Source organism: Ascaphus truei, chromosome 5, assembly GCF_040206685.1.
Source record: "Ascaphus truei isolate aAscTru1 chromosome 5, aAscTru1.hap1, whole genome shotgun sequence".
In the NCBI taxonomy this organism is placed as follows: Eukaryota; Metazoa; Chordata; class Amphibia; order Anura; family Ascaphidae; genus Ascaphus; species Ascaphus truei.
This window is the reverse complement of record NC_134487.1, coordinates 171,231,002-171,258,490: the sequence shown is the minus strand read 5'-3', so window position 1 is coordinate 171,258,490 and position 27,489 is coordinate 171,231,002. Positions and strand designations below refer to the sequence as shown.

General features: G+C 43.5%; 1 protein-coding gene across 5 annotated transcripts in view; it reads left to right on the top strand.

Annotated features, from left to right (window-relative positions):
- FGFR1 (fibroblast growth factor receptor 1) overlaps window positions 1-27,489 on the top strand; it is a 94,586-nt gene that overhangs the window by 30,285 nt on the left and 36,812 nt on the right. For 4 of the 5 annotated variants that reach the window (XM_075601253.1, XM_075601251.1, XM_075601252.1 and 1 more), the window contains exons 3-4: window positions 17,345-17,608; window positions 26,377-26,463. In XM_075601253.1, the coding sequence (XP_075457368.1) occupies window positions 17,345-17,608; window positions 26,377-26,463 (351 nt within the window). The remainder of the gene's footprint in view (window positions 1-17,344; window positions 17,609-26,376; window positions 26,464-27,489) is intronic. The other variant, XM_075601254.1, reaches the window with a different exon arrangement.

Below are 27,489 nucleotides of genomic sequence, written 5' to 3'. Positions count from 1 at the left end.
GGAGTGACAGCTAGTTGAATAGGAGTAGGAAACCGAGAGACAGCAAGGAGAGGAGGAGACAGATGAGTTGATTAGGAGAGAGAGTGTAGTGTGAACAGAGAGAAGCAGACACAGTAAGGAAGGGAGTGCAAAGAGAGGGGAGTTAAGTGCAAAGAGGAGCAGGGCCTGAGGGAGGGGAGACAGACAGCAAGGAGAGGAGGAGCGGGAATAGAGAGCAGTGTGCACATGGGGTAGGAGGGAATGCAAAGAGAGGAGAGACCGCAAGGTCAGTAGCAGGAGGAACAGAGGAAGGAGAGGAGGAGACCGATGAGATGAGGAGGGAGTGTAATGTGCACAGAGAGGAGCAGACACGGTAAGGCAGGGAGTGCAAAGAGAGGGGAGGAATAGGGCATCATGGAGGACAGAGTAAGGTGGGAAGACCGGACAAGAGAGAGCACGGCATTACTGGGAGGGGTGAAGCTCCACCGCCCCATGGCACTTAACTTTTAAGCCGCCTCCTTGCTTCTGCCCGCTTCCTTTTTCTGAACTGCAGTGTCAAATGACTGCAATGTGACATCGCATGGCGTCACGTTGCCATGGTAACATGTCATTTGACGCTGCGACTATGTATTGCCATGTAACGTCACGTTGGTAACATCTGACGCTGCAGGTCAGAAAGAGGAGGGCGGCAGCTAAGGAGGCGGCCGCAACAGCTAAGTGACTTCCCATCAGGCCCGAGAGTGCGGCAAATGTATATGGCGTGGACATTACATGGGCTGCCCCCAAAAGTTGACCCCCCTAGGCCCGGGCTATGTTACGCCTGGTACATCTAGTTATATATAGGGTATTAAATATGTTGTGAAGTTCGTCGCTGATTTCCCTCCACACTCTCCTCCCCGAAGCCTCCCCTCCTCATTGGCTCACAGCCACACCACGTGACACGTCGCTGCTTGGGATTAGGGCTGGAACCCTCTGCGCCCGGCGGCGCGGGCGGCCGCACGAGCGTTCCCCACCAGCAGGGGAATCCTCCCGAGCCGGTCCCAGTCCCCCCTCACGGCACGCTGTGACGCGTCAGCCGCCAGGGGATTCAAGAGAATTGTAATCCCAAGCGGCGACGCGTCACGTGGTGTGGCTGTGAGCCAATGAGGAGGGGACGGGAGGCTTCGGGGAGCGGGGAGGAGAGTGTGGTGGGAAAGCAGCGATTTTAAATAAACTGCAGCACCAATGAAGTCCCCCCCTGCTCCCTCCCACAGACTCTCCTCTTGGGGGGGGGGGGGTTCCCCTTCCGATTCTCCCCCCCCCCCCCCCTCTCCGATCCCCCGGGCTCCGATTCACCCCCACCCACCCCCCGTGTGTATTTGTGAGTGCCTGTCTGTGTGTATCTGAGTGCGTGTCTGTGTGTGTGCCTGAGTGCCTGTCTGTGTGTGAGGATTTGAGGGGCTCAGCGGTTGAGGGGCTGAACGGCTGACGGGCGGTCCCACCCCCTCACGTCATGGCCGCACCCCCCCTCCCACGTCATGGCCACGCCCCCCACCCGTTTTGGCCACCCCCGCTCGCAAAAATGGTCCCTTTGGACCGGAAAAAGCCCCAAGTGCCTCTCCAGGCGCCGCCTGTCTGCAGTGCGGGCGCGGGGTCTGAGGCAGCGGGGCCTTTTTACAATTCTCTTGAATCCCCTGGCGGCTGACGCGTCCCAGCGTGTAGTGAGCTGTGCAGCCAGGGGGGACTGGGACCGGCTCGGGAGGATTCCCCTGCTGGTGGGGAACGCTCGTGCCGCCGGGCGCAGCGGGTCCCAGGCCTAAGATGGTGATCCTGTTGAACTCTGCTGTGCGTAGTAGTGTGGATGACTTTTAATGAGTGATCCCCTTAAAGTGTCATAGGGGTAACTGAGATTTGTGAGACCGTAATTCTTCGGTGTATTGTGGTCTCATTAAAGCTTATGGGGCAACTGATGTGTGTAAGAGGGCAATCCTGCTATTTATATGGTGAGAAGTGGGATTTGCATATGTAAGCATATATTGTAGTAACAAAGGAGGGAGAATGAGTGGGCAGTATGATGTCATTTATTGGGCCAACAGATAGTTAATAAGTTACAAGCTTTTGAATCTCCCAAGGTCCTGTTACCCGATACCTGACAAACTGGAGAGGCTTGAAATCTTGTAACTTATTATATTTTAATGGACCAACATACAGTTATTACACTACCAACTCCTCCTGCCCCCATTACTACATGAACACAAGGACATCTACAGCTACCCACCCTGCTTTCTCTCCTACTGTATATAAGCAGTGATTCTGACCCCTACACTTAATCAGCCAACGGGTGCAGCAAACTGTTCTGTGCTGCCTCAGTAGGGGGGTGGCAATGCCTGCCAGTGAGGAGGAGGGGGCGAGGAGTGAAAATCACACTTTGGGAAAGCATAAGGTCAGAGGCCAACAAACAGCTGGGGTCCGGTTTTCTGTTTTTTTTTTTGGTTTTTTTCCCTGGGGGGGAGGGGTTTAATACCCCTCCTGAGGAATAAAATCAATACGTCTCCTGAGGAATAACATCTTTACGTACCAGCATGTATAGAGTGAAAGCCCTCATACATGCAATATGACCCAATTATTTTCCAACAGCTTTTACATATTTGAAATTGCTGTGTGTATTATTCTTTCCAAGCACGGTCTTTGTTACTGGTTTGTACAATGATGCGAAATGTATGGAGATAAGCAAGCTGCATTGTATAACGATGAGTATCGCTAAACACATCTGTAGCGCTCTTTCCGCCACCCTATGGGAAATGTGGCAGCTACTGAGTGTGTGTGGTGCTTTACCTGTGGCTCACAGGAGGCCTGAACCTCCGCTGCTGGGAGCCTGGGGTGTACCTGATCCATCTGGTGACAGCGCCTCCACCTGTGAGGGATCCTGATAGCGCCGGATAACCCCTTCACAGGACCCAATGCAATAAGTTCACACACTTGTATTTAATAACAGTTTACTGAACACAGCTACAACTAGATATATCATTAACCCACATACAATATAGGCCTCGCACCGCCGTAGCCCCACCGTGCCCTCCAACCGTAGTGTCCAACCCTTGATGGGATTTCTCCAAGGTATTGTGGGTCCCCTGGGCACCCAACCTCACTGGTGTCCTCAAGAGCCAACCCACCCAATGTGTGAGACATAGTAACTGAAAGTGTTATAGTTGGTGCACGTTGGTGAAAGTGTTATAGTTGGTGCTCCAGCTCCCAGGTATGGCCGAAAAAAAGCATAAGGGATCCACTGATCCAGCGACGTCTATGGCAGCGAAACCTCTGCTTCTCCATGGGGTGAACTCCGGTAGGATGGTCTCACCTTTGATAGTGCGGTGGTGGTCCTGCCCCAGACTACAGCCCGCAAATCGCTGTGCGGCGTCTTCAAATGGCACTATACACTAACTACATACAGCTACAGGGGAAATGTCCCTAGCTAGGGGTTTCCCTGTAGCAGCCACAATCTGATTAGGTGAGTGGGGCCTATCTTGGACCTAAAGGGTTAATCTGGCCTAGCCTGGATGCCACTGACACCCAGACCCTACAATCCCTTTCTCTGTCCTTGCTCAAACTGGCAGTCCCTCTGTCAGAATTCTAACTGCAATGCATCTCTCAGCCCTATTGGTTGCCTGGCAACATGTGGTCTGCAGCCCCTGAGGCTGCTGGGACTTGTAGTTCCCCTGTTGTGCTATACTCCTAATGGCCGCCGCTTGCGCTTACTACTACGCAAATCCCCGCCGCACTCTCCCCAGCCTCTGTTGCCTATGGAAAGGTAAGGGGACAAACAAGGGACCAGGGGGACCCAGGATATACGTCCAACACCTTGTTAATGAACAGTGCAAGGTTTGAAATATTGCTGCGTTCCCAACTCCTTTAGGTCCAACCACATCTGAACAGCGCGTGTTGTATATTCTGCATATTTGGTACAAAGAGTTGGGGAGCAGGGGGGGGGGGGGTTAACTCTGAGGCCTGGTCTTGCAAATCTAATGAACTTTTACATTAGAGTTGCTGTGGGTTAGCTGCTGGTTGGCACTAACAGCACTTTAGAGCCTTGCCCCCTTAGACAGTAAAAACTATCAGAGCAGGCCTTACATGGCTCAGTGCTTTCACTTTATTGCAAGTCCCATGAGGGACTTCTTCAAGGTCTACTCCCTCCCCCACTACTCCAGACAAAGGGTGTTTACTTGTGCTAAAGGTATTTCCTGGGTCAGGATGGATAAGGGGCTGAAGTGTTTAATGAGAAAACACATCTCTTTATCTGGGGGAAATGGATAACTAGTAAGGGCATTAGGAAGATCCCAAAACGCAAATGTTTACATATATAGCATTGGCAGTGAAGTGGAAGATGTCCCCTTGTCTAATGTTCATTGTGTGTGTGTATGTATATTTCTGTGTGTATACATATACACACAACTGTATGTGTATGTATATAATGAACAGCTTTCCATCAACTGCTTTTATTTTTAAGGATTAATAAAAAATAACTTTATAGCGATTTTAAAATGATCACTAATGGGGCTGGATACTGACGGGGGAATGGATACTGACTGGGGGGAATGGATACTTGCTCTGTGCACTACATGGTTCTGGGTCCTGTAAGACCAGCTTAACCAATAAACTGTTTTTGTGTATGGTGATCTGCATAGGTTAGGGCAGGGGTGCGCAATTTGTTTCCACCTGTGCCCTCTTACCTTGGCTCCGGCGTCAAATGACGCCACGGGGTCACGTGACGTCATGTTGCCACGGTAGCATGACATCATGTGAATGACGACGCGTTGCCATGATGCTGTAAGGGATGTTGCAGAGGCCTCGCACGGCTGCCGGCATTTAATTTAAATGCATTGGGGAAGAGCGCAGGGCCTCGGTAATCGCCGCGTGGGCGCACACTCGTTTGCGTTTTTTTCGTTTGTTTGTTTGTTTTGCATCTGAATCCCAAACTTTATTGTCAAACCCTACAGCTGTTTCCAAACCAGTAGAAACATCCCCTTCAAATCATGCTTGGACTCGTATATGGATGGCCGCCATTATGGATCCCTTAAGAGATGCCTTGTAGCTCAGCTTTGGTGTCACTGCAGCATTTCTCAACAAATAGGGCTGATCCTTTAACAAGTGCTGCTTGTACTGTACAATCTATGGTATTTCTTTTAGGGCTTTCAAACCTACATTGTTACACATCTTAAAACAACACCAATCATTCTCTGGCCCTTCTCTATTGGTCCCTTAATATGGAGTTCTTTTTTTTAACCCCTTAGCTTCCAGACAGCATACAAACAGATTGTCACAAGATTCACTGCCATCGAACGGGATTAAAAAGTGTTATATGCCTGAGTGCTTTTGCTTTATTGCTTCTCCAATATGTGTGGGAATCCTTTAAGCTCTTCCCCCCCCCCCTCTACAGGTTTTGGGATTAGGTACCCACAGGCCTATTTGTATGCCTCAGGAAGTAACAAAATTTGACTAGGCCCCATTGGCGTTTCCATAGGAACCATCCAGCGCCTGCTGCTAAAAACCATTCACTCTCCATTGTCCGAGTTACTCTTTGTTTGAGGCCTTTATTGCAAACTCTCCATCAGCATCAGCTTAGCTAGAGTTTTGCACCCAAGTGCTCTTCTCCATTTGCATTTGAAAGCGGCCATGTTGTTTTTACCCATAAACGGTTCACCCAAATGCTTCCTTTTTTTTTTTTTTAAGGGGCCGTTCCTCTTGCATGTTTATTTTTTATTGTTTAAACATTTGTTCCCCATACTGTACACTGAATCTGTTTTTACTTGTTTTTTTCCCCGCTCCAGTTTTTTATTTATTTTTTAATTGGTTTTATTCCTACTAAATGAGCTCCAAACCTAATGAATATGGCTGCTAATCGTCACTGATTTAGAGATTATTAGACCTCAAAACACCTAATTTGGGTAGCTCCGTTGGCGGATACTAGACATCTCATATGCATTAACCTTCACCCCTTGCAGACCCGGAAGTCTTCACTGACTTCCGGTGTCTGCCGCTGCCACAGCGCGCTCCTCCCCGGCTGTCCTCTGCCGCCCTGCTCTGGCGGGCTGCTGTCATCTTCTGCCACCGCCTGCCTCTGCCAACGCTCTGCTCCACGTCTGAGGTGGAATGAGGGGATGATGAGAATTGGGGGGGGGGGGGGAACAATGAGAGGAGGGTGAGAGATGAGAGAAAAAAATTGCAGTCTGTATTATATTACACTGATTTATTTTTAAAACCCATATCAAATTTGTCATGTTTGGCAGTTCCAAAAATGTTGAAATATGCAAGTATTTTTACGTATATGTATTCACATTTACATTGTATATAATATATAATATCACTTTTTTTTTTCCATGTGATTTGAATTATATCAGGTAGGGGGGCCCCGACTGATGTCACGGATGAAATGGGGGTCTCGACTTAATAGCTTGCACCAGGGGTGAGCCAACTTTTTTACCCAGTAGCCGCCTGCACATGCGCGAGCTCGCAGACGGCTACTGTGTTAATAGCTTCTCAGAAAAAGATTGTTGGAGGACCACAGTATCCCCACCTCCTTAACGCGGAAAAAAAAAGCAGTACGTACATACAAGTACGTAGACCTTTTTATATGCTAATATCCTCTGAAGTCTGCATGGAAAACAGCTCCGTGGTGGAATGGAAAAGTGGGCAAAAGCAGCAGGAGTTTCCATGTGGACGCTACTTTTAGGTCTTTTTAATAGGAATAAAAATAATCTTATTTACATTTTTAACTTAAAAATAAAAAATTGGTTAATCTGCTTTAGGTGGATCACATGGATCTCTCTTTCCAAATAGGTCATATTGGGGGAAACTGCACTCCATTTCATTCATACTTCTCTGTGTTTAAGTGTTACAAAGAGATCATAAGCAGAACCTCCAACATCCGGCACATGAAAATAGGGGCACTTTAGTTCCTCTGTCAATGTGGGATACAGAAGGTAACAAAGTGAGCTCCTCGTATGAAATAACCCTATCCTGTGCATATTTATTACAGGCAGAGAATATTTAGCGAATGAAATACTTCATGTACGCATAAATAGTAGTGATCACTTCCATATAACACACGGATCCTTTATCAGATCCATTATCAAACTTCAAGGTTCTGTAATTAGCTGAAGGTTCTGAGCATCAACTAATGAGAGGCTGGCCGGCCAGCGCTTATCTTACACACAGGCAGAGATGGGTACATCTGGTTTTAGTAGGTACTGGAGCTGCTAAATGGGTACAGATAGAGGGTACAGTATGTTTCAGGTTAAAAATATCTGAGCTTTACAATTAAAATGGCTATAATAATTTTACTTTTGGGGGGCAAGTAGGCTGTATCTTTTGTAAGGCCCTACAGTTTCGCCAAGAAGTGGTGCGGAATTTTGACCTTCAAAAATAAATTGACAAAGTGAAGGAAGATCATTGATCATAAATATTAAAATTGTAAACCGAACTAAAAAAAGATAATATGCAGTAACGCTGACTGGGGCGTAACGGGCCTCGGGGAGGTGGTCCGGCTGGCTCATCCCTGAGCACCCTATACCTCAGCCCAGTTTTGGAATATTTTTAGCGCATTACAGGCCGATCCCTCAACAACCACCTAATCGGCTTTTGGGAATAAATGTGAAAACCTATGAATAATCTTATACTATGAAATGCAAGACATGATATATGATCGACAAGCGGTTACATGGCTGAGTGATTTCACTTTATGGCAAGTCCTATAAACGTTTTTGTATGGAACTGGGAATGTAAAGGTTAAAGTGGGTTTAATTTTGTTTGCGTTTCTAGGAAGGTGGTGAAGAAAGTGTGTGATTCCAAAGGAAACCGCATTCCCACTACTCTTCCAAAAAATTTCTAACACTTCTCTGCAAAAGCCCTGAAGACTGACTACTAAATATGGGAAATATAGGATCGTAAGTCAGCTGGAAAACAATTTGTTTATCCCACACTGAAAAAAAAATAAAAAAAATAAAAATATATATATACTGTATATATATATATATATATAAAGTAAATACAACTGTATGCTCATCTGCATGTCTTAGGCAGGTCTGCAACCCCGCCTTTCCCCATTATCACCCAGCGCACAGCACTTCCACTGCAGCAAGGTATTCTGGGAAATGACATGCAAATGAGCACACAGTGCCACTTTTTGCTTCAAAAACCATTTTTAACATGGTTCCCTATAGGCTTAAGCTTGCTGCATGGTCACAGCTTTGAACACAGCCAGGGTTAAGGTGCATACCCAGAAAAATACCCACATATTATTTATATATATATATATATATATATATATATATATATATATATATATATATATATATATATATATATATATATATATATATATATATATATATATATATATATATATATATATAAATAATTTTTTTTTTTAATTCTTTGGTCAGTCTGGTCATAGGACGGATCCAGAGGACCGTTTCTCTCGTATGTATCTACCTACAGCATGTTTTTCTGCCCTTTTACCCTGCTCTCTGAGGCAGAGAACAGGTTGGGCAGGGGTAGAAAGTGGAATGATTCACAGGCTCTTGTTATATATAATCTAAGTTAATGAAGTATTATAATGCTTAGTGATTCAGAAATCCTCTGCTAATCAGCTGAGGTGATTAGACACTCATAAAATACAGTGCAATGCATCTCTCCAACTGCCATAAGACAGTGTTCAATCTCCCGGGCCGTGCTGTGATTCAAGGGTCACATTTACACAACAGAAAAGTGACCTAATGACAGGGACATGTATAGTGGGTCAAAGGGTCAGTCCCATGCAGGACCACAGTGACCTAATGACCAGTAACTTGTTTGGCAGGTTACATCAGGATGACTGATATATTTCACATTAAACCCAACCCCTATAAGTATTTTCAAATCGTTTCTCAAGCGAACGTTGTAGATATCCTCAGCTGAGACTGGGGAGGGATTTGATTTCTTTCTACCAGTTCCCCATTGTGGGTTCTGATTTTGTGTTGAGAAGAACCTTGCACAGAGAATGAGCCCACCCCTTCCACTGACCAGTTCTCTGGCAGGGCTACGAGACCACGTGCTAGACACAGGTTCTGTTTAATCATTTGTATAACATCGCCACCAGAAGCTTAAAAAAAATAAAAAGTTCAGTGGGCCCCCTGCTCCATGATACCTATTAAGGGGGTTGCTGGTATCTGTGTTCTGTTTAAAGGTCCTGTGTGGGATGATCGAGCTTCCTATTGTCCTGCCGGAACATTTTTTAAGTTGCCATATCGTGTGCCCAGCTAAAGCTGTTTGCCGGCAGCCCTTTAGCGGTAAGTATATTCGGAAGTAGAGGGTCCCATGAGCTGAAATCAACGTGGTGCAGCTCTAGAGACCCCCAGCTTTCTACCTAGTAAATAAAATAATAAACAAGAGGTTAAGTCACCTTAAAGGTGCAATGCCACATAGCTGGACAAAAATCAAGCTCTTGTAAAGACTTTAACAATCGGCTTTTTGAACCTACGCTAACCGTGCTAAAAGCAATCATTTGTCTGCTTTTGTTTCTCTGAAAATGAATTACACATTGCATATCTTTGGTGCATCTACATGGGGCAGGCCAAGAGTTTATTTACCCTTTGCCCACCCTTTCCTTATCAGAGAGCCAATAAAGGTGGCAAGAGTGGGGGACTTGCCTGTGCAATCTCTTGTTGACCACACGGACATCAGACAACGGTGCAGCCAGAGGAAATCAAACCCCCTCCCAAGTCTCAGCTCACTGTGTTTACAAAGTAACTTTTAGGCTGAATACTTCTAGGTGTCATATTTGTGTCACCCAGATGTGACCACTTAAATTTGCCTCTGCCATTAGTGCACTTTGGTTCCAGGGGTAATTTAATTACAAATAAACCACAAATATACGCTTTGCCAACAGCCTAAGTGAAGCCCAGCATCATTAGGCTGCACTTTTGCGACGGCGATGCTGACTTCACAATGCAGTCGCTGAAAAATCTAATTTAATTGAGTTCCAGCGATCGCAACCAAGCCGTCGCTCCGTCGCGACTACTATAATCGCACGCGGCGGATCCAATACATTTGTTTTGACGCGACATCGGGTCGCAGCGAGTATAAGCACGGCCTTATGCAGTGGTAGCGTGTGTAGAGATACTCGTCATCGTCATACTGTGCGGCATGTTCATTGTCGGAGTGGAAATGTGTAGAGATCCTGAGAACCATTATATAGGACACCGGAGAAATTAATAACAGAAGTGGAATTCCCCTGGAGGCAAATATTTCTCTGGGGCAAAAAAAAACAGTCGAATTATCCAACAATAAGATACCAAAACAAAAGCTTTGCATGGATCATATATACACCTTCCTATTTAGAACTGTTTCCCCACCATTAGAGGGTAACTGCGGGCAAAATGTGTTTTGTTTTCTTTTAACTGATAATGAACATGCTGCACTGTATAATGGTGCTGAGTTCCTCTATACACTCCCACCCCCTGACAATGAGCATGCTGCGTTGTATAATGGTGCTGAGTTTCTCTACACACTTCCACCCCTTGATAATGAACAAGCTGCACTATATAATGATGAGAAGTATCTCTGCCCTTTTAATTCTCCTTGAAACAAAGTTCATTACAATTAAAGGCATTTGGGATTAAGCTGCCCTGTCCGTATATGATTTGGAATTCCACACCAGAGGTGGCTGCACCACAAGCCTCTGACTGGTAAAAATATTAAGCATTGAAAAAGCTCAGATGTACAAGCTGTTTTTATTATTGAATTTTTTCCTAATTTGTCCACACGTTTGATATTAGAAGCCAGGGGCAGTGCTGAAATGAAATTCTGTGCCGTGTGCGTTCTAACACCTGAGCGTCTTTATTTAAACCTGTCGCCCACGGCACAAATGTGAACTCTTAAGTTAATTTATCCGGCAGCTCCTCCGTCAGAAGGAGAAAACCAACCGGTTCAATGCAGGTGTGAATGTAGAAGCTGCTGGGTTTTTTTTGGGGGGGGGGGGGTGTTGCATCCTATGTAGTATTTACAATTCAAGGAAAGCACTTATCCACGAGACCTCTTCTCTGCCATTTTCAGTGCCTGTTTTCGCCGGTTCAAAATAAATCCCCCTTTTTTACTTGCTCTTCTCCGTGCTGGTGTTAAACTTCAGTCAAATTCCCCGTCTGCTTCCAATTCTTGAGAAATAGCCAAGTTTAAACGATTTTTGCTGGGTTTCTAAATATAACCACTCTTGTATATTTCCCGAGGAACACCTTATAACTCAGCCCAGCTTTGAGATCTCTGCACCATTCTTACCTCATTTAGGGCTAATTCCTCTACCGAGCCCCTTCTAAAACCAGTGTGTGGTTTAGCTTTTCTTATTTTAATATGTAAAGCGTGTGACAATGTGTAATTCTACATTCTTACCTAAGCTGGCAATCGTTTGGTGCTCCTGTTATACATCTGTAACAATTCTGATTGTGTGTATAACATAATGGCTGCTTCAGTCAGTGTAACTCAGCAGCTACAATATATCCTTATATTACCATGGAACCAATTATCCCATACAGGAAAGTGTTGCAAATATATTGTACTGCTGTGGAGATGGGCTAAAACCTGCTATAGAAATCAAAGGATGCTTTAAAACGAATTAAAAATAGCATTAAGATTTGAATAATAAAATAAAGCAAGTATTCTCTAATACTGCAGAATTTTTTTTTTAATAAATAACGTGAAATCTTTTGTTGCTTTAAATGAGCAATCATATTGATCAATTTAAAGAATGAAACCGTATCAATTTATTGTTTACTTTAGTACTGCACAACTAAAGGGACAGTCCTTCCTTGCACCAATGTTTACTAATGGCTGTGACATGCTTTTAGGGGTCAGCCCTTCTTGGGACCAAAGCATGCTAATGGCAGTGACCTGCTCTAGGCAGTCATATCTATGTCTGGGTGATTGATGCCTTCATTACTAAAATCTGACACAAGTATTTTAAATAATTATTTACAAGCCACTGGGATCTGGGACTCGGGAGACATTTGATTTCTTCTGGCTGCTCCCTTTTGTCTGATGTCACTGTGTGTTGAACAAGAATCTGCACAGGCAACGCCCCTCCACTTATCTATCTTGGCTCTCTGAGATGGTGGGATAGGGGCAAAGAGAACACTTGATTGATAAACGCTCCCTATTCACACGCCTCTAAGAAATGAAGTGTGTCATTTGCCAAAAAGATAATGCAAGCAGCCACATCTTTGCTATTAATGTGGTCAGGTTTGTTTATGGAAGGCAATGATGCAATGCGCCTGATCAGATTTGTTTACGGAAGCAAATTTATTTACAAAGGAATATTTTCTGGCCATCTACATGAGATTGCCCTTTTAAATTCCTATGTTAAAACGCATTTGAAGCCTTTAGAAGGGTCAATTTACAAAAACCGCAATAATAATAATAATCCACTCTAATAAAAGCAGGTTTAAAAACTGTTGCGTATAGGTTTCTTTAAAAACGCCTTTTAGATCCCTTTAAAAAAAAAATAGAGATTATTTTTTTTTAATCCTATTAAAATCTAATTTTTGGTTTCCTTGAAAAGAAAACCTTGCACAGTACATCCTTTAAAAATAAAAAGTGCATTAAAATACCATTTAAATAATAAAAAAATGTTTTTAGAATCTTAATTTTTTTTTAAAGATAAAAACACACTTTAATTTCCTTTTTTTTTCTTTCCTATATACATATATAGTATGTATATATATATGTAACTGTAAATATATACGTATGTATGTGTGTATATATATATATAATATATATATATATATATATATGTGTTCAAATAACGGGGGAAAAAGAGGGGGGGGGGATAGGGAAGAAAAACCTCGCATCTACTTGTACAATATACATGCCACCATAAGCCAAAGAAAATATACTATTTGCTTTACATGAGTAAGATTTGGCGGTGCTCACGGGTTGTGAATTATGTGAGTGAAAAGAGAAAAAAGTAACCCGTATGGGAGCACTCAGGTATGCAATTGATATATTTGTTTATTTATTTGACACAGTGCAAAAAGGGATGAATAAACAGTACATGATTAAAAACACTTAAAAAAGAGGCATGGACCCCTGTCACGGGTGCTACCCTTAAACACAAGTGAACAGCACTAGGGAACGACACAAGTTGTCAACCCTAAACATGAAAAGGATAGTGACTCAAAAAACACTAGGGTAAATCAAAGTAAATCACAACAGGTTAATGGGTTCAAAGGCACCTATACAAGGCTAAGAATAGTACACACTACACACCAAAAAGTAGACTGGTCAAAATATAAATGACAGTCTCAAAGCATCATACATCTGCATAAGCATACAGTAATATAACCAATACCAACAGCGCAAATAAATCATTTGTAGGAGTGGTCAAAGTCTCTGGACGAAACGCGTCGGAGTGGGGGTGCTAGGCAGGACCCCTGACCCATGGTTCACGTAACTATGCTACCCAGCACTTATGCAAACTACTTCTCTGGACTGTGACATTTCATTTTTTCACTAGGGATACTGATAACATACACAAGGTTATTTAATAGGCGTTCATTAGGCATTTTCCTATACATGCTATTCACAAACAAACTTTAATGTTCTACACATCTAGGGATTTCATTCCAACATACCATCTTACCTACAAATGATTTATTTGCGCTGTTGGTATTGGTTATATTACTGTATGCTTATGCAGATGTATGATGCTTTGAGACTGTCATTTATATTTTGACCAGTCTACTTTTTGGTGTGTAGTGTGTACTATTCTTAGCCTTGTATAGGTGCCTTTGAACCCATTAACCTGTTGTGATTCACTTTTGATTTACCCTAGTGTTTTTTGAGTCACTATCCTTTTCATGTTTAGGGTTGACAACTTGTGTCGTTCCCTAGTGCTGTTCACTTGTGTTTAAGGGTAGCACCCGTGACAGGGGTCCATGCCTCTTTTTTAAGTGTTTTTAATCATGTACTGTTTATTCATCCCTTTTTGCACTGTGTCAAATAAATAAACAAATATATCAATTGCATACCTGAGTGCTCCCATACGGGTTACTTTTTTCTCTTTTCACTCATATATATATATATATATATATATATATATATATATATATATCTTCCTACCCTCTTCTTCTGTACTATTCCTGTGCAGATATTTATTTACGGCCTCGTGATGTACCCGAGCTGTTAGGTGGTTGGTAGAGTGAGAGTTAGTGTTGTTGCTGGTTAAAGTTTAGTGTGTGAGCACATTTTATTGTCCTGGCAGATGTTCCTGGTTCCTTTTTTTCATCGGAATTGCACTTTGTTTCTCTGCATAGAACACTTGGTACCGATTCTTGAACTCCTTGTCTGTGCCTGAGACAGGTTTATAATAAAAGCCTTGTTCAAAGGTCTGATTCTAGTCAAGAGTCCGTCCCTCCTTGAACTGATGTCTACTAATGTCTGTGATTTATATTTAAGGAATCACAACTGGATTGCTGATGCCTTTTTTTTCCCTTTACCAAATCTGACACCTATAAGCATTTTAAATCCTGGTAAGCGGAGACTTGGGAGGGGTTTGATTTTTCTCTTACTGCTCTGTATGGTCTGTCACTGTGTGTTCAACAAGAGCTTGCACAGACAGTGCCCCCTCACTCCCTTAACTTGAATGGCTCTCTAATAAGGACAAGGGGGGTAAGGGTAAAGAAAACTCTTCATTGACAAATGCCCCCTTTCAGAGGGCCCCTAAAAGATGCACTTTGTAGTCCCCCTGCCCCCCACCCCCAAAATGAAAGAAGCCAAATATTTGCTATGGGCGCAGTTAGATTTATATACAGAAGCCTATTAGACTGTTCAATTCTTGACACAAAAAACATTATTTTTTTCTGTCTGGCTGTGAAGGATTGCACTTCTTAGCCCATTGCGTTGTATGCCCCTCTGGCAGACCAGGGTTAACAGGGCTGTGAGGTGTTTTTTTTAATTTTTATATGGGATCCTACAGGGTGTATTATAAACGTATGCTTAGGACTAGAGATGGACGGGATAATATTCAGGAATACCTAATGGAAAACAAAATTATTAGTAATAGTCAGCATGGATTTATGAAGGATAGATCATGCCAAACTAACCTTATTTGTTTCTTTGAGGAGGTAAGTTGGAATTTAGACCAGGGTAATGCAGTTGATGTGGTCTACTTAGATTTTGCAAAGGCTTTTGATATGGTTTCACACGAGGTTGGTATACAAAATAAAGAAAATTGGACTCGGTAATAATATATGCTCCTGGATTGAAAACTGGTTAAAGGACAGACAACAGAGGGTTGTCATAAATGGAACTTTTTCAGGTTGGGCTAAAGTCGTGAGTGGAGTACCTCAGGGATCGGTACTGGGACCCCTGCTTTTTAACTTGTTTATTAATGACCTTGAGGTTGGCATTGAGAGCAAAGTCTCCATCTTTGCTGATGACACTAAATTGTGTAAGGTAATAGAATCACAGCAGGATTTAATTTCTCTTCAGAAGGACTTGGAGAGACTGGAAACGTGGGCAGGTAAATGGCAGATGAGGTTTAATACAGATAAATGTAAAGTTATGCATTTGCGATGCAATAATAAAAAGGCGACTTACAAATTAAATGGAGATATATTGGGGGAATCCTTGATGGAGAAGGATTTAGGAGTGCTTGTAGACTGCAGGCTTAGCAATAGTGCCCAATGTCATGCAGTAGCTGCAAAGGCAAACAAGATCTTATCTTGCATCAAACGGGCAATGGATGGAAGGGAAGTAAACATAATTATGCCCCTTTTATAAAGCATTAGTAAGACCACACCTGGAATATGGAGTACAATTTTGGGCACCAATCCTAAGAAAAGACATTATGGAACTAGAGAAAGTGCAGAGAAGAGCCACCAAATTAATAAAGGGGATGGACAATCTAACTTATGAGGAGAGGCTAGCTAAATTAGATTTATTTACATTAGAAAAGAGGCGTCTAAGAGGGGATATGATAACTATATACAAATATATTCGGGGACAGAACAAGGAGCTTTCAAAAGAACTGTTCTTCCCACGGGCAGTACAAAGGACTCAGGGCCATCCCTTAAGGTTGGAGGAAAGGAGATTTCACCAGCAACAAAGGAAAGGGTTCTTTACAGTAAGGGCAGTTAAAATGTGGAATTCATTACCCATGGAGACTGTGATGGCAGATACAATAGATTTGTTCAAAAAAAGGTTGGACATCTTTTTAGATGGGAAAGGTATACAGGGATATACCAAATAAGTATACATGGGAAGGTTGTTCATCCAGGGATTAATCTCATTGCCAATTCTTGGAGTCAGGAACGAATGTATTTTTCCCCTTATGAGATATCATTGGATGATATGACACTGGGGTTTTTTGTTTGCCTTCCTCTGGATCAATGAGTAAGTATATATATAGGATAAAGTATCTGTTGTCTAAATTTAGCATAGGATAAACTTGATGGACATACGTCTTTTTTCAACCTCATCTACTATGTAACTATGGTATGCAAAGCACATTTAAATAACTCCCAGCCAGGTACCTCGTGTGATCCTTATTCAGCATCGGCCTGTCTTCCTAATTTATTTAGCCTTTTTGAGCGTGATCTGCGGACTAAAGGAACCGGTCGATCCAAAGCGGATCCAAATCCGCAAAAAAATTCGTCCATATCTACTTACGATCTAGCATGAGGCAGTGACCGCTTTTAACGTGATTGTGGGCACCTCTTTATTTACAAATATCACTCACCGATAACTAGTCCTTTGCAAGTTTGTTGTAAATCGAGGACGTGGAAATATGGGAGGGACCTGCTTTCTCCTTGCTCCTCCTTTTTTGTGATGCAGTTTGTTGTGTGGGACCTTACACACGAAGTGCCTGCTTTTTATGATCGAGTACTGGGATGTTTTGGATATGCATTGGGACCGGGATTTAGTGGAAATTCACATCAGCAGAAAAACGTCACGTCAAATCGGTAGCAACATTTCTAGAAATAATACAGGCGCAAAAGTCGCCACCCAACCTAGTCGTTGCCTAGCCGTATAATGGCTGTATTTTCAGGGACATGCTCAGACCGTTCTAGTATTATGTCTGTGCTCATGTGGAATCGAGATCACCCATTCGCAGACCTACAACCAGGACTATCTGAGCCGGTCCCTGCTATTCTGTAAAACAAGATTACCTTACATTAGATAAAAACCAGGACTGACCGAGCTTGTCCTTTGTAACCTCGAGTCACCATCTGCCTCTACTTCCCATATAAAACCTGGGCTAACTACAAAATCCAAACTGGATAAAAAATTTATTTTACATTATTTTTTTTTATTTTTTATTTTTAATTCGGTCTTTTTTTGATTTATTTTTTCTCTCTCCCAGTCGCCCCAAAATCCAAAACGGAAGTGGAATCGTATTCAGCTCGCCCCGGAGACGTGGTTGTTTTACAGTGCAGGCTTCGCGAGGATGTTCAGAGCATCAACTGGGTGAAAAACGGCGTTCAGCTCTCGGAGACTAACCACACGCGTATAACAGGAGAGGAGATACAAATTCTGAATGCAGGGCAGGACGACACGGGTTTATATGCCTGTGTTACAAACGGCCCCTCTGGAACAGATACGGTTTTATTCTCTGTTAATGTATCAGGTTTGTAGTTTTGTGTTGTTTTTTGTTTGTTTGTTTTTTCCAACTCGGCTCCCGTGCTTCATTGTGAAACTATTTAACAGCATCCTGTTCTGACGGCATAATTGTACACACATTTTTTTTTTTTCTCGCGGGGATATTAAAGATGGTCACTTTTGTTTCTAAACCCTTTTGTCACAGCAAGTTGTAGTTTGGATCCTTGCCTCGTACAGATACGCGTCAAACTCCTAGCTAGTGCTTAACTAGAGCAGCATGGTGTATATTCTGTGATATTTGTTATCAAAGTTTTCGTAGTCGGGCTTTGCGGCCTGCACTTGCTAAACTGACAAACCATATACAATTCTCACACCGCCATTAAAATGGCAGAGAAGGTGTTATTTTTCCGAGGGCCTTCAACTGATTGCATCAGTATATGGTACTACATGGGCCAGTCCCATGTAGAACTAAAGTGACCCAATGACAGTAACATGTTTACGGGTCAGTCCAGTATAGGACCAAAGTCACCTAATGATGGCAACATGTTTAATGGATTTAAGGGTCAGTCCTGTGTAGGACCAAAGTGACGTTACTCGATCTGTGTTTTTTTGTTTTTTTTTTTAGTGCGCCGACCACCCAGGGATATATTTTAATGGATTAATTTAGTGACTGATCTTTTTCATTAAATCAGATGACGAGAGGGATAAACATGGCTTATTCTGAAGTGGCCATTATAAATGATAGGGTTACATGGCTGAATGCTCTCACTATATTGCAGCTCCAGTTTATAAATCACACACCTGGGAACAGCAGTTTGATGAGATTAGAGTCCCGTCTGTGTGTGTGTGTAAGACAATTGGAGTTGTGGTGTTAATTGGTGTTAACGTGTTATTGAGGTCTAACGAGCCATTTGGCTAGAAGCCTTTGAAATGGCTAAATGGCTTAATGTGGCCATTTGGTATATTCTGTGAGTGTGTGTGTCTGGTTATACTCTGCACCCCTTTGTATTGCAGCATATTCATTTTCATAATGTCCCTTTAAATCGTAAAAGCCAAGCACACCAAAAAAACTACTACATTCAAAAGGGTCAAGTCAGTCATTATAATGACTGATAGCAACATCCAACTGCTATGTCTTCTTTATGTCATTATAATGACTGACATGACCGTTTTGACTGTAGTAGTTCTTTTGGGGTGCTTGGCTTTTGCTGTTTAGTATATACTTGCTTATCTTCACCAGGATATTGATAGTCTTGGCACCCTATTTAGTGTTGTGTTTAGTTTTTTGTTTTACTAGATCATTATGCTAGGTATCCTAAGTTGTTGATCCCTGATCCTTTTTCCTTTAAATCGTAGCAAACGCACACATATGTACATAGAAACAATTTAAAGCAGCAGTCCAAGCTGCCGATTTTTTTTTTTTCCCCCAATTAATATGTGCATCAATACAAGCCACACAATAAGTAATTAGCTAAATTGACGATCGATCCATTCTCCTGTGATCGATTGGTGAAGATTCGGCCCATGGGTTAACTAAATGGCTGTCCTCTTCTGCTGCACTGACAAAGATGCCAAGTTCTGTGGGGAAGATCATGTGACCAGCCAGTCACTAGATACAATTTGGTGCAATGCTAGAGAGAGGGCAGGCTCAAAAAGGGGTGTGCCAGAACCTGTTTCAGAAGGGGATGTGAATTTGTAAATGGTTGCTATAGAAACAAAACATGCTTGTTACATTATAATACATATAAAATGTAAAAACAATTTAAATGCTACAAGTATTTTCTCAGTACAGAACTGATTTATTATAAAAAAAAAAACCCACATGTAGGATATTGCTTTGACTGCAACTTTAAGGTATATATTTTATAACCATGTATCTATACAGAAATCCTTCTTCCACTGCCGTTGTAAGTCACTGACCATACCACTTATACAGGATAGGACAAGGAAAACCTCAAGACAGTATATATGTATTTATAAAAATGTTTTACCAGGAAGTAATACATTGAGAGTTACCTCTCGTTTTCAAGTATGTCCTGGGCACAGAGTTATGATCACAAATAATACATGGTTACAAATACATAGTTACATAAGTGAACAGGGTATACAGTATGTAGCCCTGTTCCCCCCTAAACAAGAAGGCTACCGGTGCTGCAATTACCTGTTGGCTCACAGGGGCCTCCGCCACGGGGAGCCTGGGGTGGTAGGATTATAGTCTTGGTGCTGCGCCTCCACCTGAGAGGGGATCCCAACGTAGTGGGAGGAGACCCTCACAGGAACCAAGGATAATAGTGATAACACACGGAATAAAATAACAATAACCTTTACTGGCGACACATATCGTAACGGTCATGGTAAATGCTAATAAGGTACAGCTACCCACCAAGCCTCAAACGGCTATAGCCCACCACCGTGTTCCCAACACAGAGTCCCACACCCAAACCCAATGTGTGAGACAGCGCTGCCCACTAGTCTAGGTGTAATGGTTGGTGCACTTAGTGTAGTAGGTACCTGCCAAGTGCTCCAGCACCAGGGCCCGCCGACAGATAACAGGATCCGCTGATCCAACGATGGAGTCCGCCTCCGCGTGGGGTAAGGGCCTGTCCCTGTAGCAGCCACAAACTTACAGGGGAGTCGGGGCCTAGCTGGGGCCTACTGGTGGTAGGCTTGCCTATTACAGGGGTCAAGGACCCCTGCGCACACACCCTCACCTCTGTGTCCCAGCTCCGAATGCCTCGTGGTTCCAGCGTGCGAAAATGTATCCAATTCTGTGCAGGGGAATGGAGAAGCCCTATTGGCTATAGCGTAACACCTGGTGCCTGGCCCCTGTGCATTATGGGGTTTCTAGTCCCCGCAGCCCTGTTCTTCTATTGGCTGCCTTGCGTGCCTATCCCGCGCATGCGCAGCATCTCGCGCATGAGCGCACACATCCATCATGGCGGCGCCCTGCAAAGGGTGCCGCCAGAGCTTCCGGCGATCCCATCGCCACCACCCGCTGAAGCTCTCGTCCCCACCGGCAGACGCCATGCTACCGCCGCCACACACCTGGAGGTACGGGGAAGGCAGGAAGCCCAAAGGGGGGGACCCTGGCTACAATTATATACAAGGCACTGCATGCACAGTTAAAGATAATATATATTATAGGCATATGTAACATTTACAGACCAGATTAAAATGTGGCACAGCTTTAGTTTTAAAAGAACTTAGACTGGTGGAGGCTGTGAGAGTCACCGGTAGATTGTCCCAGTTTTGGGGTGCACAGTAAGAGGAGGAGCGACCGGATACTTTGCTGAACCTTAGGACCATAAACAGTCTTTTGGAGTCAGATCTCAGATGATAAGTGCTGCATGTGGTAGGGGTGAGGAGCTTGTTCAGATAGATGGGTAGCTTGCCCAAAAAGTATTTGAAGGCAAGACAGGAAAAGTGAACTTTGCGCCTAGACTCAAGTGATGACCAATCTAGTTCTTTGAGCATTTCGCAGAGATGTGTGTTGTAGTTGCATTGGAGAACAAAACGGCATATTGAATTGTAGAGGCTGTCAAGTTTGCGAAGGTGGGTTTGGGGTGCTGAGCTGTATTCTATGTCCACATAGTCGATAATTGGCATTAGCATGTCCTGTGCGGTACGCTTTCTGACCAGCAGGCTAAGGCTGCGAACCCACTGCGGCCGGCGGGGCTCGCGGCCGCGAACCACCAGACCCTTGCCCGAATGGTCCCTGCTCCCGCTGCCTCCTTCCGGCAGGGCTGACTACGTACTGAGACGCGTCAGCCGGCCGATACTGCAAGAATCTGGTGATTTTCGGCGTTGACGCGTCACGTGATACGCGAGTCAGCCAATGGGGAGGAAAGGAGCTAGATGGGAGGCGCCTTGGGCGGGCAGCAGGGAAGGAGCTGCGGGTTATTAACGTGTGTGAGTCTGTATGTATGTGTGTGTAAGTGTATGTGTGTGGGGGGGTGGATGGCACCACGATCAGAGCCCGGCTCCCTACAGACCGCATATCGCGGTCTGTGTCTGTCAGCGCCCCGCCTGTCTGCAGTGCGGGCGCGCCGACTGAGGGAGCGGGGCCTTAGCCTTAGGGAGGATTTGTTCCTATAAAGTACACTTAGTTTGGCATAGGTTTTAGATGTTACTGTATCAATGTGCATCCCGAATGTTAAATGGGAGTCAAACCATATGCCCAAGTATTTAAAACTAGTAAAAGGAGTTAGGGTGGTATTAACGTTGGTTCTGATCTGGAGCTCAGTCATTGGAAGCTTTAAAAATGTTGTCTTGGTCCCAAATACCATTGTAACAGTCTTGTCAGTGTTCAAAAAGAGTTTATTTTGGGAAATCCAATTTTTAAGTCTCAAAAAGTCAGATTGAAGTATGTGTTCACGGTCGGAGAGGCTAGGGCTGTGTTCATATAAGATTGTGTCATCTGCATACATGTGTATTGAAGCTCCCTTACAAGCTGTAGGAAGATCGTTGATGAACCCTGAGAAGAGTAGGGGCCCCAGAACAGAGTTTTGCGGAACACCACAGGTGATATCCAAGGGGTTGGAGTTTGAGCCTGAGAGACACATGTTGTGATCTACCTGATGGGTAGGAATGAAACCAGTTTAAAGCATGCTTCCCTATTCTAGAGCACTGGAGTTTAAGAAAGATAACATGATCAACCGTATCAAAAGCTTTTGCAAAATCTAGGAATATTGCACCAGTGAATTGTCCCAGATCCATTCCACGTTGGATCTCATTGCAAACTTTTAGCAGGGTAGTTACGGTGGAGTGTTTGGGGCTAAAGCCAGATTGGAATTGGCTAGGGAAATTTGTCTTGGTATATTAATCGCTTAATTGGCAGTGAACTAATTTTCCATGAATTTGGATAGGATTGGGAGAAGTGAGATTGGCCTGTAGTTTGAGACAGTGTTTTTGTCCTCACTTTTGAAGATTGGGACAACTCTGGCAGTTTTCCAGGTCTTAGGGATATGGCCTGAAGACAAAATAGAGTTGACTATGGAAGCAATTGGTTTTGCAATGGCTGGGGCACCAAGTCCGAGTGGTTGTGAGATTTCAGGTTTATCCGTGTGGGTTGGGATATGAGTTGTGATAGATTAAGTGACTTGAGTTGTATCTGGATTTTGTGGTTTTTAGGGTCCTGCCAATTGTAGTTGAAATCCCCAAGAACTAGCAGCTCACTCTTCTCATTCAGAGAGGAAATGGAGCCAAGAAACTGGGTGATATCAGTCAGGGATTTCAGAGAGGCTTTAGGGGGGTGGTAGATGCCAGCAATCGGGACAGGCTTAGAAAAGGGGAGGCAGATTTTGCCAATTCGTCTTTCCAAAGAGGGTCGGCTTGGGGGACAATTTAACAGTTTAAGTTGTAAGGTGTCTGCAATATAAAATAACACCCCTCCTCCTCTCTTTGACCTATCTCTCCTAGAAATGGAGTATCCCTGAATGGTGATATTTGCATCAGGGGTTTTAAGGGTTAGCCATGTTTCTGTGAGAACGATGGCTTTGGGTTGATGAATAAGGCACCATGCCCTTAGTTCATCCAGTTTGGGCAGCAGGCTCCGGATATTTATATGGCGACATATACAGATTTTTGGAATTCAAACTTATTGTATTCAAAGCCATTTTATTCTGTTTAATTTATGAAGCACTGCGTACATTAGTATTTGTAGAATGCTATAAATGGAAAAAAAATTGTATATATTATAGTTTGTGTAATTTAGAATTTGTGTGTATGCGCACACACACACACACACACACACACACACACACACACACACACACACACACACACACACACACACACACACGCACCAAAGAGAGCACTCTGCAATACCTGGTGCAGTTTTCAAAATAAAATTATATATATTTTCTATGTTTTACAAGATTAAGTAATTGTAAAACAAATATAAAGACAGCTAAAAAAAAAAAAAAACTTTTCAGCTATGATACACCCACAAATTACATAGTAGTTACATAGTAACTACAAATGTACAATCCCATTGGGTTAGAAAAATGACAAAGGAGCCTACCCCTGGTGGGGGGTCTCTGTATCATTAAACACACTCCCGCAGAGACATACAATGCTGCGGGAGAGAGGCACTGGGCAAAATGACTGCGCACTACAAATCCAGAAAGGATTGCCTAATAGTGACCCTATATAGAGGGCAGAACAGATGGTATGTTTTATAAGCAGGGGGTGATACAGGAGGCATATCTAGTGTACAGCCAGTAATGATATACACCAGAAACAAGGAAAGAAAACATAGCTGAAGTTTAATGCATGATACTTATTCTGTCCGCATTTATACACAGATTAGCGCGATACATCTGGGTCGGCCCGGTTACGTGACCGGATTCTCCACACATTCAACCCGTCAGATGCCAAGTAGTGTAACAAATATGTAAAGCCGCCCGACGTTCGTTTCGCAGGTCGCTACTTCTGGGGGCTCCGGAAGACAAAACGGTGGCTGCTGAGATTTGAAATAGTTTCAGTGGAAGGAAAGATCCAATAGGAGTGGAGGGGACATCACGTGACAGAGACCCAATCACAGGGCATCCCGTCAGCATCACGTGACGTGGATTTTTATAGTCGAGCAGGGGTTACGCAACAATGGTTAAACTTGTATAGCCACAATATATGAAAACATAAATAGCAAAGATATAGCCATTCTAAAGCTACTAGCCCCATCATACAAAGGAAACTGGTAATTAACAGGAAACCAATAAAAGTATACACATGACTAAATGCAGATATCAGGATGGAATCGATGTAATATGCATGGTGTCTATAGAAAAACACACCGATCGGAGTGCCCCTGTGAAGACAAAAAAACTAATGATGTATTGGAAATGTGTAAAATCAAGTCTAATATTCACAAAAGCATATTAATCATATGTAAAAAGACGATGAAAACTGGACTGCAAGTAAGAGAAATATTAAGATCGTTGTTAAATAAACAAATATCTTAATCACACCCTCACCGGAACAAAAAGAAATAACAGACGACAGAGAAGCCCAATGCTACATCCAACACGACAGAAATACACAGTAAAATACTTATATATTCTCTTGAAAAAGGGTCATTTAGTTTAACCCTTTGGCCAAAGTATTATAAGCCTGCGAGCCACGACAAGGCAGACACCCGTTCGCAAGTCCTAACACTACCAGATAAAATACTAATATACCTCTATTAGGATTAAAATTCTCATTTACCTCTATTAGGAGGGAAAAAGACCACATTGGATCTATATCCAGTAGAATGAAAGGACCTACTCACTTGTGAAGTGGGGAGGGGCGGGCTTAAAACCTGGGAAGGAGGAGCCACTAACCTCCATCAGCTGAAACAGCTGAGAATAGGTTAACAGAACACACACACAACCCCAGCAATTGGGTCTCTGTCACGTGATATGTCCGACGTTTTCTCTACTCCTATTGGGTCTTTCCCTCCACCAACAAACTATTTAAATCTCTCCAGCCACCGTTTTGTTTTCCGGAGCCCCCAGAAGAAGCGACCTGCGAAACGTACGTCGGGCGGCTTTACATATTTGTTACACTACTTGGCATCTGACGGGTTGAATGTGTGGAGAATCCGGTCACGTAACCGGGCCGACCCAGATGTATCGCGCTGCGCTGTGTGACAGTGCAGACATAAGTATCACGCATTAAACCGACTTCGGCTATGTTTTCTTTCCTTGTTTCTGGTGTTTACCATTACTGGCTGTGCACTAGATATGCCTCCTGTATCACCCCCTGCTTATAAAACATACCATCTGTTCTGCCCTCTGTATAGGGTCACTATTAGGCAATCCTTTCTGGATTTGTAGTGCGCAGTCATTTTGTCCAGTGCCTCTCTCCCGCAGCATTGTATGTCTCTGTGGGAGTGTGTTAAGTGATACAGAGACCCCCCACCAGGGGTAGGCTCATCATTTTACTAACCTAACGGGATTGCACATTTGTGGGTGTATCATAGGTAAAATGTTAGTTGTTGTGGTTTAAAAAAAAAAAAAAAAAAAAATTAAGCGGTCTTTATATTTGTTTTTAATTGCTTATTTTGTAGAACATTAAATGATATATTTGTTCTATATTGAACACTCCACGCAGTATTACAGAGTGCTCTCTTTGGGATTCGTTTTGTTCTTTTATGTTTTTTCATCCCTTGCCTTTGAGTACCGCCAACAGGTCAGGTTTTCCGGAAATTCCAGCTTCAGCACAGTTGGCTCAGATTGAGCCACCTGTGCAGAGTTGGGATATCCTGAAAACCTGACCTGTTGAAGGGGCTTGAGGACTGGAGTTGAGAACCACAGACTTGCAGTATAGTTGTGACTTTTTTTGGATATGGCTACGGCCCCAGTGTCGGCTGCTGCAGGCGAGGCTGGCGGCGCGGGCAGCTGTGTGAACCGCGATCTCCGGTCTGAGCTGCAGGAGATTGAGACAGGGGTGCGCGGCCATGACATCACCCGACTGGTTCGCCCTCATTGGCTGAACCGCCGGGGGGAGGCGTGGCCAGCGCTCCGTCGCCAGTTCTGAAGAACATTTTCTTGTCTTCAGAAAATCTATTCGAGCAAAGCGGCGACAAACTGCGCGCCAAGGCAGCTAGTGTGCCCGGCCCCATTGATGGGCGGTTCTTGTTCCTGCAGCGCACACTGCAGCATGTACTTGGGACCTAGCCTTACTGGTTACCGGGACTTGTATACAGTGGTGCTTTAGAATGGTATCTTTTTTTTTTTTATATATATACACTAGTATATACTTTATATATTCGTCTACGTATGTGTAATTTTTCTACATATTTTCATTGCCCAGACGCGCTGCCTTCATCGGAAGACGAGGATGACGATGACGACAATTCTTCCTCTGAAGAAAAAGCTGCAGAAACTTCCAAACCAAATCGTAAGTAACTGAGACACTGAGAAAACCATCTGTTCTGTAATGAACCCTGCATAGATACCCCCTCACCCCCCTCCCCAATTCCCTCTCTCCTCCCACAAAAAGTGACGGTATATTGGAAGAGTAGAGGGGTGTAGAGAGATGCAGGATAATCCTATAGAAATGTATTTCAGGGTGAAACCAGGATGTTTTTATCGACTCCTATTCAGCACTAAGCTATTGCTGTGATGCCCACTTTACTATTTATATTTGCTATGGCCTCACTTCTTTTCAAATTAGGCACTTCTTTCTACCAGCCTTATTATGTCTCCAACTCTATTCATATATCTCCATCTCTCTTTCCTTCACCACTTCTCAGTTCACATGAACTCCTTTCTTACCTGCGTCCTCTGTCACTACACAGCTATACCTCCTGCACTAAAACACACCCCTACAAATCATCCTCACACATCCTCTTTCTATCCATGCTTCTCTCCTCCATGCTTCTGGGGATCTTTCTCACAATCCTGTTCCCGCCTTATTTCTACATGCTCTCGTCCTCACCTCCCACATGCAACTTCTACTCCTTCTGGTGTCAACCCCTCCAACCTCATACCCATCCCCTGCCACTCTCCCTCCTCTCTCCCATTCTCCTGTGCCCTTTCGAATGCTCGTTCCCTTGCCCCTACTATAATCCCCACGCTCACACACATTTTTAACTCCTATCTCTACTCTGGTACCTTTCCACCCTCCTTCAAATATGCAACAGTTATACCATTACTCAAAAACAGCAAGCTGTCTTTCTAACTATCGACCTGTCTCCCTCCTGCCTTTTGCCTCTAAACTCTTTGAATGTCTTGTATTTGCTCACTTGCTCCATTTTCTCAACACCTATTCTCTCCTAGACCCTCTACAATCTGGCTTCTGCACTGCTCACTCGACTGAAACAGCCCTCACTAAATAATAACTAATGACCTTCATGCTGTCAAAGACAGAGGTCATTACACTCTGCTCATATTACTCGACCTCTCTGCAGCATTTGACACTGTG